General features: G+C 37.5%; 1 protein-coding gene across 8 annotated transcripts in view; it reads left to right on the forward strand.

The window, feature by feature from the left end:
• The window catches only part of HNRNPA2B1 (heterogeneous nuclear ribonucleoprotein A2/B1), a 14,689-nt gene extending 6,282 nt beyond the window's left edge, over positions 1 to 8,407 (forward strand). For 2 of the 8 annotated variants that reach the window (XM_074862339.1, XM_074862378.1), the window contains 9 exons: positions 619 to 765; positions 2,235 to 2,445; positions 2,778 to 2,879; positions 2,960 to 3,049; positions 3,597 to 3,659; positions 4,141 to 4,260; positions 4,541 to 4,663; positions 5,701 to 5,783; positions 5,938 to 6,422. In XM_074862339.1, the coding sequence (XP_074718440.1) occupies positions 619 to 765; positions 2,235 to 2,445; positions 2,778 to 2,879; positions 2,960 to 3,049; positions 3,597 to 3,659; positions 4,141 to 4,260; positions 4,541 to 4,663; positions 5,701 to 5,762 (918 nt within the window). In that variant the 3' untranslated portion in view covers positions 5,763 to 5,783; positions 5,938 to 6,422. Of the gene's footprint in view, positions 1 to 618; positions 766 to 2,234; positions 2,446 to 2,777; positions 2,880 to 2,959; positions 3,050 to 3,596; positions 3,660 to 4,140; positions 4,261 to 4,540; positions 4,664 to 5,700; positions 5,784 to 5,937; positions 6,423 to 7,100; positions 7,504 to 8,062 lie in introns of those variants that run through there. The other 6 variants (XR_012628124.1, XM_074862362.1, XM_074862353.1 and 3 more) reach the window with 6 other exon arrangements.
• The last annotated feature ends 4,213 nt before the right edge of the window (positions 8,408 to 12,620 follow it).

A 12,620-nucleotide genomic window follows, 5' to 3' on the forward strand; every position in this document is an offset into this window, starting at 1 on the left:
TGTGTGATTGGTAACCTTTAGCAGAAAGCTGGTATTGTGGTAAGCAGCCTCACTAAAGCTGGAAAAGGAGGATGTCTTCCTGTGTGATGTTTTCACACGGTCATTTAGGTTGAAAAAGACCCTTAAGATCAGTGAGTCCAGCTGTAAACCTTATGCTGCCAGGTCCACCACTAAACCGTGTCCCTAAGCACCATGTGTATACATATTTTAAATACAGGGACAGTGACTCTTGCAGAAGTTTCTCCACTGAATTTGTTTTGGGAGCAGTAAATACGTATTTTATAACACAGAGTCTTTGGTCTTCAGAAAGCTTAAAAGCAATTGTGTGTTTGATTTTTTTTTTTTTGAGGAAAAAAATGTAAACATATACATCATTGATATAGCAGCATTCTGAGTTACAGTACAGTCTTGGAGGACAGCAATGGGTTGAATTTCTGTGATGCCAAGCAGTGCCATTCATGTACTTAATCAGCATAGCCTGCTACTTTATTATAATTGTGTTTCAAAATCAAATCAAGGAAAATGCAAATTAAGCTTACATGTTTTATCCAAATGTTGTTAGTGTTAAGCTTAACATGAGACAGGTAGAAATGGTTTAAACATGTTTATTATTTTTAGGTAATGAGGGATCCTGCAAGCAAAAGATCACGGGGGTTTGGTTTTGTAACATTCTCCTCCATGGCTGAAGTTGATGCAGCCATGGCTGCAAGACCTCACACGATTGATGGAAGGGTGGTTGAGCCTAAAAGAGCTGTGGCTAGAGAGGTAAGCATGGCTTTGAAAGCAGATACTTTTCATGCTTTGAAAGAGGAATCTCTGTTTTGGTTGGACAGTTATGCTTTGTTCTTGTTTGAAATTGCCTGGGTTTAAATTCTCTAGTTAAAAGGCTGTAGTGGGGCTCCATTTCTCACATTTTTGGTCTGTTAAATGACACTATTACATAAATGTCTATTATTAAAGTGAATTATTATTAAGTTATTCTGGTTGTAGAATCCTGTCTGCAATGGATGCAGCTGGGGTCTGAAAACATGTTGAATGCCTGTAATTATGCAAATTCCAAACTAATTCTTCTCTGTGGAATGGTTACTGTCACTAAACCTCAAATTAATAAAGTCCCGTCAATCTCTCCTGACTCTACTCCAAGATCTTTTGGAGTATTTCTAAAAGGTATGTAACTGAAGAGTCTAAAAATAGGGAATGTAGTAGGGAAACTCTTCTTTTTTCTGGTGGTGGTGTACCAAATCAGCTTCGGACTACTCTGGGTTTAGCCCCAGGCATATTTGATTTTAAACTTCAGGGTACAAATTAGGTGTGTGCACAGGAGTGCAGTGCACCTGTAAACTTTTCAGCCAGGTTACTGTGGCACAGAGTGAGGAGTCTAGGTGACTTCTGTTACCACATTGTGGGAGGTCTGGGAGGGTTTGCCAGTTGGACCCAGGTGTTTAATGCATTCGTACTGATGAACTGGAATTGAATGAGCTGGCCCAGAGGTCAAAGAAAATGGAAAACTTAACCACTGGTACCTCTGTTAGCTATCCCAGTTTTCTTTCCATTCCCTGCAGAATGTAGGGTTGGGTAGCATTTGGAAAAAGGTAATTAAAGCAGCATATGTGCATACTGTCTATACAGACAAAGCTATTGCTTAGCTTTAGGAATAAGTCATTCTTACCTAGTGCAGCAACTTGGATATCATGCTCAAAGTGTAAAAATAACCGATGAATGTGAGGAGTTGTCTTCATATTTTGAATAGGGGTTAAAATGCACAGTTGTGGAATTGCTGGGGTTGAAGGACCTTTGCTGTTCATAGGAGTGGAATGTGGGTTTCACTGCTGTTGGGGAGATGGGCAGAGGAAGCTGACATCTTTGTTTCAATTATAAAAACCATGCTTTAGTTCAGGTTACTGAATACTTGCATTTCTTTCAAACAGTTTTCTCCAAATATGTTTAAAGTCTTTATTTTTATGCATTTCATAGCACTTTTATCTGTATCTTTCTCGGTGCTTTCTAGGGCTTTGACATAAAGGTCAGGAGGGAGGGAGAACCTCCAAATTACCCCATGTTACTTCTCTCCCAGAAGGCCCCCCCAAGCAAGGTTACAGGGACAGGCATTGTAAGAGGGCTACCTCAGTGCTTGAAAAATCTTAGCTTATCAGTATTTCGTTCCTGAAATCCTGGCAAAATAGTGATTAGTGAAATGTTTTTCTTGGTGGTAATTTCAAGGATTCTTTTAACAGGAATCTGGAAAACCTGGTGCTCATGTTACTGTGAAAAAACTGTTTGTTGGTGGTATTAAAGAGGACACTGAAGAGCACCACCTTCGTGACTACTTCGAGGAATATGGAAAAATTGACACTATTGAAATTATTACTGACAGACAGTCTGGTAAAAAGAGAGGGTTTGGATTTGTTACATTTGATGACCATGATCCTGTGGATAAAATTGTATGTAAGTGAGCTTCATTTCATTCTTTAATTGGATGGTATTAATCCTTGCAGTCATGGTAATTGTGTAAAACTAAACTTAAAGAGATAATGGGATTAGTTATGTGCATGAGTATTTGCTACATCATAATTTTGATGAATTGTGTGGGAACATATATTTTAAATAAGTGCTGGCTGCTTTGCTTAAAAATCATATGGTAGTTTGTTTTTTTTAAATTAATGTGCAACATGCATGGATTAATTTGGAAATTACTTCATTTTTGGAAGACTGATACACTTAGTTGTTGCCAGCTCAGTACTTAAATGCTGAAGCTTTCTTATTTGATGTGGTTACAGTGCAGAAATATCACACCATCAATGGCCATAATGCAGAAGTAAGGAAAGCTCTCTCTAGACAGGAAATGCAGGAAGTTCAAAATTCTAGGAGTGGGAGAGGAGGTATGTACAAGTAACGGTTAATGGTTTGTGTTTGATTTTGTGTTCACTTTCCATGATCTCACCATTTATAACTGTTACAGGGAACTTCGGTTTTGGTGATGCACGTGGAGGTGGTGGCAACTTTGGTCCAGGACCTGGCAGCAATTTCAGAGGGGGAGCCGGTAAGACAGGCATGTTTGTAGCACTTTTTTTTTCCTTATTTATACTGTCTGTCTGGTTCTGGGTAACTTTGTAAACTACTGCCGTTTAATTTAAATGCAGCTGTAGCAGTTAGAGAAGTTTTTGGGAAAAATAACTTGAAAACCTCTTCTGTAGCACACAAATGGATTAAGTGAATATTCAGGAAAATGAAGTTGTTGGTTGGGGGTGGGGGGGGGGGTGGGGGGCATTTAAGGATTTTATTAAAAGCTAAAATTAACCTAAACTTAATAATTCTATTAAGGAATTCAGAGTTTCTTCTCTGTAATTCTGTGCAGCACTTGCCTGACCTTTACAGTGGAAGCACTATGTCCAAAATTAAAACAAAGTACCTTACAAATGCACAAATATACAAGATGTAGAGCAATTACTGGATGTGTTTATTTCACATACATTTTTCTAAATTCAAGTGTATGTGTGCTTAATCAATAATCTCTGAGATTTGGTCCTTGAGGTCATAGGGGTTTGAGAATTCAGAGTACAGGTGAACTGAAGTACTTGGGGTTTTTTCCTCTACAGATGGATATGGAAGTGGCCGCGGATTTGGTGATGGGTATAACGGATATGGTGGAGGACCTGGAGGTTAGTTTACTGTTGTGGTGGTCATTTTTCTCTCATTCAGAAACACTTTTACATTCCCTTACCATTTGTACAAAATTCGTGTTAATTGCCAAAACCATTTGGTTGGCTTTAAGAAGCACACATGGCGGCTGGCTCATGTTAAACCTTTATTTGGCAAATTGTTTGATTATTTCTTGGGTAACCATGCCCTTTTATTATTTTTAGAATAGCAGTGTTTCTTAAACTTCCTGAAAAATCAAGATTTTAATTACGCCTTTTAATTGAGGCTTTTAGGCTGTCTGACTGGTGGGTTTTGGTCAAAGTTCAGTTAGGGTGGGAGTTGTTATGTGCCTTTAAAAATAGTATTCATAGAAATTTCTTTACAAGACTCCTACCGTTTTCTTCCCCTGTAGACTTCTAAACAGAAAATACCCTCTGATTCTGTAGAATTTGGTTGCCTTCTACACTGAAAAGTTTATTTTAAAGGATTATATTGTCATAGGTGGCAACTTTGGTGGCAGTCCTGGTTACGGAGGAGGAAGAGGAGGATATGGTGGAGGAGGACCTGGATATGGCAACCAGGGTGGGGGCTATGGAGGTGGTTATGACAACTATGGAGGAGGTAACCTACTGGCTTGAAATGACCAAACATTTCAGTTGTAGATTACTGCAAGTCATTTGAGATGGGTGGGAGGGCTAAGGGGGGAGTGTGTTGTAAACGTTGTTTAAGGAAGCTCTTGTTTTTCCAAATAGTATGAAAAAGCAGTTCATTGCATACAGTGTTGGAATACCTGTGTGATTTTTGTACTTTATTTAAAATTCTAACAATGAGATAATTTTGTGGGTGCCGTATGCGTTTTAGCTCATCTAGGTATTTCTCCACTTTTGTATTGATAACGCAGGCAATTACGGAAGTGGAAACTATAATGATTTTGGAAACTACAACCAACAACCTTCAAATTACGGTCCAATGAAGAGTGGAAATTTTGGTGGCAGCAGGAATATGGGGGGACCATATGGTGGAGGTATTGTATATGTCCTGACCTGCCTTGGAGCCTGAGTGGGTGGGATTTAATCTTCTGAGGAGGTGGAAGGGAAGCTAGGACGGGGGTAACTCTTTTGAACTGAAAGAGGATAGATTAAGATCAGATATAAGGAAGAAATTCTTTACAATGAGGATGGTGAGACACTGGAACGGGTTGCCCAGGGAAGCTGTGGCTGCCCCCTCCCTGGCAGTGTTCAAGGCCAGGTTGGACGGGGCTTTGAGCAACCTGGTCTAGTGGAAGGTGTCCCTGCCCGTGGCAGGGAGGTTGGAGGTAGATGATCTTTAAGGTCCCTTCCAACCCAAACCATTCTGTGATCATAAGATTGATACATAGAAATTGGATAACTTCTGCAATAGATGGACTGTAAGTGCCCATGTTCTTTCTGCAAGTTGGCTACAATTTCTCATCTTGAGACTGTAAAGTTTGTCTCCGGGAAAATTTCTATTTTTTTAAAAGATTAATAACAAGATACTAACTTTTTCCAGAGCATTATGAAATGTTTTGTAGTTTTCAGTCTGCAAAGATCTTAGCAGAGTTTCATATTCTTTGCTGTCGGTTCACACTATTTGTAGAGTCTAGCTAATGTCCACTGAACTTGCTGGGATTTCTTTTTTTCCCTTCTCTTGTTGTAGTGTCACTTTTTTATGACACTTCCTGCTTTTTGTTGTCTAAATGTTATTTAATACGGCATGTAAAGCTTGTGAAATGGAATGTGAAACACTAAGCCCTTTCTTGTAAGGTTTAGCATGCAAAATAAATTCAGCCCTCACAGGCTTAAGACAGTACAGTGCATCAAATTACATGTGACACTGTTGAATCTTCTACAATTTCAGCATGTAGTTCTTGTGGCAGTTCTTGAAGGTTATTTAGAGGAAGACAATGAAATGTTAAAATCTTCATTGTATATGCCATCTGTGGAAGTAAAGCAGATGTTAATCTTCATACAGAATCAAAAGCATTCTTAGCTTTAAAAAGTGTACTGATGTAACTGTTCTGTCCTTTTTCTGCAATTGCAGGAAACTATGGTCCAGGGGGCAGTGGAGGAAGTGGTGGCTATGGAGGGAGGAGCCGTTACTGAGTTTTTGCAAGCATGCCATGGGTAAGTATGTTTTTAAGTGTTAAAATTGCAGTGATTCTTGAGAGTAGCTGCAGGAGTTAAAAGCTTTTTAGGATCGTATTATCTTTCCTTTAAAAAATGGTTAGATGAATAATTTCATAACCTATTTTTTTACTCTTTACTTCTGTTGAAACAGGCTTCACTGTATAAATAGGAGAGGATGAGAGCCCAGAGGTAACAGAACAGCTTCAGGTTATCGAAATAACAATGTTAAGGAAACACTTATCTCAGTCATGCATAAATATGCAGTGATATGGCAGAAGACACCAGAGCAGATGCAGAGAGCCATTTTGTGAATGGATTTGGATTATTTAATAACATTACCTTACTGTGGAGGAAGGATTGTAAAAATGCCTTTGAGACAGTTTCTTAGCTTTTTAATTGTTGTTTCTTTCTAGTGGTCTTTGTAAGTGTAGAAGCATTCCTTTGATAATGTTAAATTTGTAAGTTTCAGGTGACATGTGAAACCTTTTTTAAGATTTTTCTCAAAGTTTTGAAAAGCTATTAGCCAGGATCATGGTGTAATAAGACATAACGTTTTCCTTTTAAAAATTTAAGTGCGTGTGTAGAGTTAAGAAGCTGTTGTACATTTATGATTTAATAAAATAATTCTAAAGGAAATATTGTGTAATTTTAGATTTTTTTTTTAATATTGTAAAATAAGGCAAGGAGTGGGTAGCATAAGGTCCCACAAATAATATAAAGCTATTGTTGTACATGTAAAATTAAATGCTGGTCAGAAAAAAGTATGTTGTCTGTAAATGATCAGGTTTAAAATATCTAGATAACTTAAGGGATATCTCTGCAAGGAGAAACACCTTTTTAGATCTTTTAGATGCTGCTTCTTCAATGGCAAGGAAAGGAAATATCCCCAGCGAGGTACTCTTCCAGGGACACAGGTCTAGTACAAGAGAACTCTTGAAAACGTCACTAAGTTCAGCCAGTCTTAAAAAGCTGCGCTGTATTTCTGCAAAGCTTTAACTACAGTAGTTTATAAGGATGCCAACGAAGGCTGAGGGTGTAGAGCAAAATAGTTCTAAGCTTCAGTTAAACTTCTTTAGGTAAGATCTTATTTACTTTTCCTTTCTTAATGTTCCAAAACCAAGAAACTAATATTGTATGACAGTATTCTTTCAGTATAGTGATTGTTATGTAGTTTAACATAGCAATGAATTGAGTTAACAATTACCAATTGAAAAGAAATTTGTGAATCCTGTTTTCTTGTATTATTAAATTTTTTACAAAAAAATTTTTGTTAATTTCAGCTACTTAACATATTTTTTTCCTACTGGAATCTAGCTATGATATGAACCCTGGACAAGCATAGACTGCTGCCACTGTACACTGCTACAGTTGAACAAATGAGACCTGCAAGTGTCCATTAGTAAAGCTTTGCAAGGGTTCCATCCCTGGTGTTGGTAGTTAAAATGGTAGGTCACAAGTTAATTAAATCATACAACTTTATTTTTGCATCCTGCAACATTTTATTTTTTCTTGGGAGTCTATGCATTATGGTGGTTGCAAGGTAATGCAGTGAAGGTAGTTCTGTGCTGTTGAAAATGAACTATGTTGTTATGTGTCTTGTCTACTGTAATCTATTTTATATAACATGTTTCATCCTGAAGGTTCCCAAGTAACTGTAGACTGTTTACGTGTAAGGAAAAAAATTGCACCACAGAATACATCTGCCTCTGTGAAGGAATGTGTCGTCCATTCTTTTAACAACTGCATAAGCAGTTCTTTAGGAGGGGAAGTGAAAACTTCAAATGAAACTGCAGGTGGTATTTCATAAGCGTGTAATGTAATTATGTAAATTGGAATTTGGCTAGAATGTTGAGGTTTCCACCATTTTTTATAGTTCTTGCAGCTAATAAACCTTAGTGCCAAATTCAGTCAGCCTTACTCTCACTGCATTGAATGTTTGCACCTCAAATTAATGAAAATTCATCAAGGAATGAGTTATTCAGAGTAAGGGTGGCATACTCTACTAGATTTGGTTTTTAAATAAAAATCAACAAAACCCATCCAAAAAAAAAGGCAACCAAAAAAATGCCCTAATTTCAAAGTTCCATTGCCTTTAAAAGGCTACCCACTGAAGAACGTGGACTCAGCTAACAAAAGTCCTGTTCCTTTTGTGTTAGACACACCAGTGAACTGCTTATACTTTTTTTTTTTAAAAATGGCTGAAGTTCCCCTATTGGTAATTTGGTTTAGACATATGTGATAAACATCTTCAGATACACTTTTTTTTTCTTTGGCAGGAAGGTGCCATGCTGCAGGTAACTAATGAAGAAGTGGTCAACCACAGAAACGCTTCAAGAAATAAGAAATTCTGTATCATCAGAAAATAGTTGTTTTTGCTGCCTTCATTAAAAATCTAGAGGTTAAATGAATACTGATAAAACATCACAATTAGTACAGCTCCCTGTAATGCTGGGTTTTTAAAATTATAGTAATAATGTCTTGTAAACCTTTCGAATAAAATTCAGATTCATTAGGAGAAACAAATCACTAATGTTAAATAGCAAACATTCTGTGAGTAGAAAGTTTAACTACATATTTTTATAACTTTCATAGCTTTAAAATAAAGTATTTTTTATACCAAAGTAGTTCTAGTGTAATGCTTAATAAAACTTAGTGTGTGTCTAACATTAAATAATGTTTATGTGCAGCTTTTAGCCCTTTCATGATTTGAAACATTCCATTTCGAGGTGGATTTAAAACAAAGTCAACTTGGCAAGTGTATTCACAGAACTTGGGTCTCTGACCATAGGCATCTGTTCTCTGTTGGGAGAAACAGTGCTACAAATTAAAAATGCTGATCTTTTTGTTGTTGGACACAATTGCTTTAAAATAGCTTTTTGGCTGTGTTTTATATCACTTTATAAAAATATCTCCTCCTTTCCTGTTAATGAAACTAACCACTTAAGACAGTTTGTCAAAATGGAATAGGATAATAGCTTTATCCTTTTCACCTGTAAAGAGCTTTTAGCACCAAGAGAGAAAGACTGAATGGAATGTAGAGTTCCTGCTGTACCAGAACTGTTACTACAGATAGCTACATCTCGTGGGGGAAAAAAACTGACAAAAACCAAACCAAAACAAACCCCAGAAAACCACCAAACCAAACTCCAAGTGTGAGCTTGGGAAAGCTTTGGTTGGGGAATGTATTTGAGGGAAGGTATCTTCAGTCTGTATTGTTTTAACATGTTATCTACAAACACAGTTTATTCTAAACTTGAAATTTATATGCTTAGTTTTGGCAGAATCATCATGTCTTTAACCTTCTTTATATAATTCAAAAATATTTAAGGATTCACATAAATTTTTTTTTCTGTTTCTTAAGTTGAACTTTGAAATATTTGCATAGGTAACCAGTGGGCTGCAACGGAAGCAGAAAATGAAGACATGCACAATCTGCTTTACTTTCTTCTTTCCAACAGAATGAGTTGACCAGATGATAAGGGATGTGCCTTCTTTCCTGTAACTTAGATTTAGTTGATGGAAGTTTTTCTTTACAGTTGCCAAGTCTACATTCATATGACATAAAAAAAAAAACCACTTCAAAGGGGAATAACTCTTTTCTTTTTCTGTTTTGAGTTTTGCAATAAGGTTCAAAATTTACTGAAGTACATTGTATTTTCCATAATGAGGATGTTTTAATTTTTATCTGGTGGCAGGGAGGGGAGGAGCGTATAGGGGACAGCAGTATGCAAAAACTAAGCTACTGGATATTTAAAGTCTTGAAAGCTTGGAGTATTTGAGTAAGTTTTTCCTGTTGTCTTGCTGTTGAACTTTGATGACTTTTCTTTCTGGGTATATTCTTAATTAAAGCAAGTGACAAGACAATGTTTACTGATTAATTCAGTGAGAGAAGTTTTGAGTCAACCTCATTCTGAATGCTAGCAACTTTGAATAAAAAAACCAGTGTGTGGTCAATTACTGGTCCTCAATTTGTAGACAATGTATACTTTTCCTCCTTTAATTTCTAAGAAGTTGATTCTGTATCACTCTACAGACTTCCTGTTTTCAAAGTAAGGGTAACATTGCTGGTCAGTATGTTTCACTGTACTAAGAACTGAGGATCAGGTTGTCAGTACTAGGCCCAGCTTGCCCCCAGCAAACACTTTCTGCAGCAAGCTGAGGGAAGAATGTGAAAGGCAACATAACTTGTTGGTAATGTATGGGAGCAAAAAAAATCCCCAAAAAACTACAGTGTATGACTTGCATTTATAAAGTGGTGAAGAGAGGTCAATCCTAGGGTTCTGGGTGCTCAGACTTTGTGTTCTGTTACTTACAATGAAAGTTGAATTTTATTCACTTCTATTACTTGTGCTTCAGGTGCTGAAAAGTGGGGAAATGTGAAAAATTCCCCTCAATATTGTAAAATTAGCAGGAATTGAACTATCGGGTGGAAAAGAGGATTGCATTCTTCTAGTTTCATGATGAGTATACATATTATCTTGGGCATGAAATCATACTACTGGGGGAGGAAAAGCAAACCCCCCAAAATACCTGCATTTTGAAGGAGCTGTCAGCTGAGTGTGTTTTGGCAGCTTGACCACATTTGTGAAAGAGGATGATTTGCTGAGAACATACTGGAACACTACATTCCCTGTAGCTTTAGCGTTTGGGTTTGTTTTCAAAGCAGAGTTCATGATGCAAAGTGAAATCCTGTAGTAGTGCTCTTCTTTTTTTTTCCCTATGAAGTGAGATGCCAGGTTCTCGTCTTGTTTATGCAGCGATACTGGTAGGAATGCAGAGGAGTGTAACATGGAAGGGTTTTCCTGGGTAACGCTGATCTGTTTTGCCAGAAGCCATACTATCTCTTTTAACAGTTGTGTTCTTGCTTTGCAGCTAGTGTTGATTTGCATTGCAGCAGACATTTCAGTGTTGTCAAAGTTATTCCAGTTAATGTAGCAAGAACTGGTTTATTTATCAGCAGTAAATGTAAACTGTTTAACTTTAAATGGCTGTGTGACTTGCCTGACCAAGTGCTATGAACATACCAGGCCAACAGTGTTTGGGGACCACGTAGTTTACAAACTAGCTTGTGTGACCTCTCGTGCTGCTTCATTCTGTGAAAAAGGTGACTGTGCAAGTCCTGGAAAATTGTCATTCCCCCAAGTTCTCACCAACACATGATTTCCCTGCCCCCTTCCTCTTACTTGTTCTGCTCTTTCTTGGTCCGCTTTGGGGCTGATGCATTTAATGGAGTTCCAGTAGCTGTGTAGCAGGTATCGAGTTGCAGTGCTTTTATGAGGTATGCTGTGGTAATAAGACCACATGGTTACATGTGTCATCCCTATTTGGTTTATTTAATAAATAGTTTTTCACTAGAACCTGGTGCCAAATGTCATGTTGCCTCATTTATAGGCCTCTACTTACTCTGTCAGGATTCTTGTTAGAACCATACTTGTGACTCCTGTAAGATACGATCGTAGTGTGTGTATTTTGGGACAAATAACTGAGCTGTTAAAACTGACAAACATGCTGATGAAGTTGCTTTTGTCCTTTTTTTACTCTCTGAAGTTCATTATTCCGGTTACCCCATCTTAAAACTTAGATTGTAAGCTCTTGAGCAGGAACAACCTTAGCCTGTAAAATTTAGCTGCTGTAAAAAGCCAAGTCTACTGAATAAAACTGAACCATGGATCTAAAGCTGCGTTTCAGTGCAGCACTGTCAGTGGTCATTCAAAGCAGTGTGCCGTGTCTCTTCTGGGAGGGCTTATTTGCGGTGTGTCTGTACGTGAGTGTTCAGCCTTATGTGTCATAAGGGTATTGCATTCTAATAAAGTACAAAAGTTGTGTTTGTTTCCAATGGATGCTTCTCTACAAAAGGTACGGATCTAAGAGCAGCTACCAGCTAATGCTGTTCTGTAGTGCCTGTGCGTGTTACTACCAGCAATAATGGGGAAGGTAATCTACACATAGCAATTTCCCTACCACCCAGTGTTTTTCCTCTGTCCTTTCTGACCTTTCCTAACCTCTTGCAGATAACCTCTTTTCATTATTGATGTAACGAAAATGCAGTTTATTGCTCAAATGTTATGGACTACTTAAAGCTTTACCATGGGAACAGTACTTTAGTGAGGACTCCCACGTTGGTATTTCCATTTTTTTGTTGCTGTATCAACGGCTTCATCTACAATCCTCAGCTTTGCAGTTTTCTAGCAGTATAACAAGTCTTAAAAGTGTTTTCATTGTTCCTACTTCAGGGAGATGCCTTTCTCCATGTTAGTATTCAGTAAGGTAGGAGGTGGCCCCAGCAGCTTTATCACTAGATATCTGGCTCTGGAGTAAGTTTGGTACCACATTATGTGTTTTTACATAGCCTAATTCCAGGTTTGTACACTTAGGATTTTGGTTTCTTGAAAGTTACAATTTATCAAAAAAGCCAAGATAGATTTAAGTTGTAGTTTCCTACCTTTTGCAACCATGTTAGTTACAAGTTCCTTTTAACAGTGCTGTTTCCCTGAATAGCTCCTGAACTGTCCGGTGTCTCCTTTTTGTATAGAGGTTGAAAATACAGTCTAAGGCCATTATATGAAACATGAAAAGTAGCTTCAGGAACCCTTTGTCTTGGGAGGAAAGCTTGCTATAAAATTTGATCTTTCCTGTTTTGTCTAGCTGAACTTTCACAAATAATTTAAGGACATGAAAATGTAAGGTGTAGCCAAGAGTAAGCAATTAGTTTGTTCTTTAAATGTAAGCTAGTCACAGAAAGGGAAGACGCTTCAAAAAGTATCAAGAGTTTTTAGGTGTGACTTAACGGCAGTCTACTAAAACTGAAAAAAATGGGACATTGTATTGAATTCT

Source organism: Strix uralensis, chromosome 1 (assembly GCF_047716275.1).
Source record: "Strix uralensis isolate ZFMK-TIS-50842 chromosome 1, bStrUra1, whole genome shotgun sequence".
Classification (NCBI taxonomy): Eukaryota; Metazoa; Chordata; class Aves; order Strigiformes; family Strigidae; genus Strix; species Strix uralensis.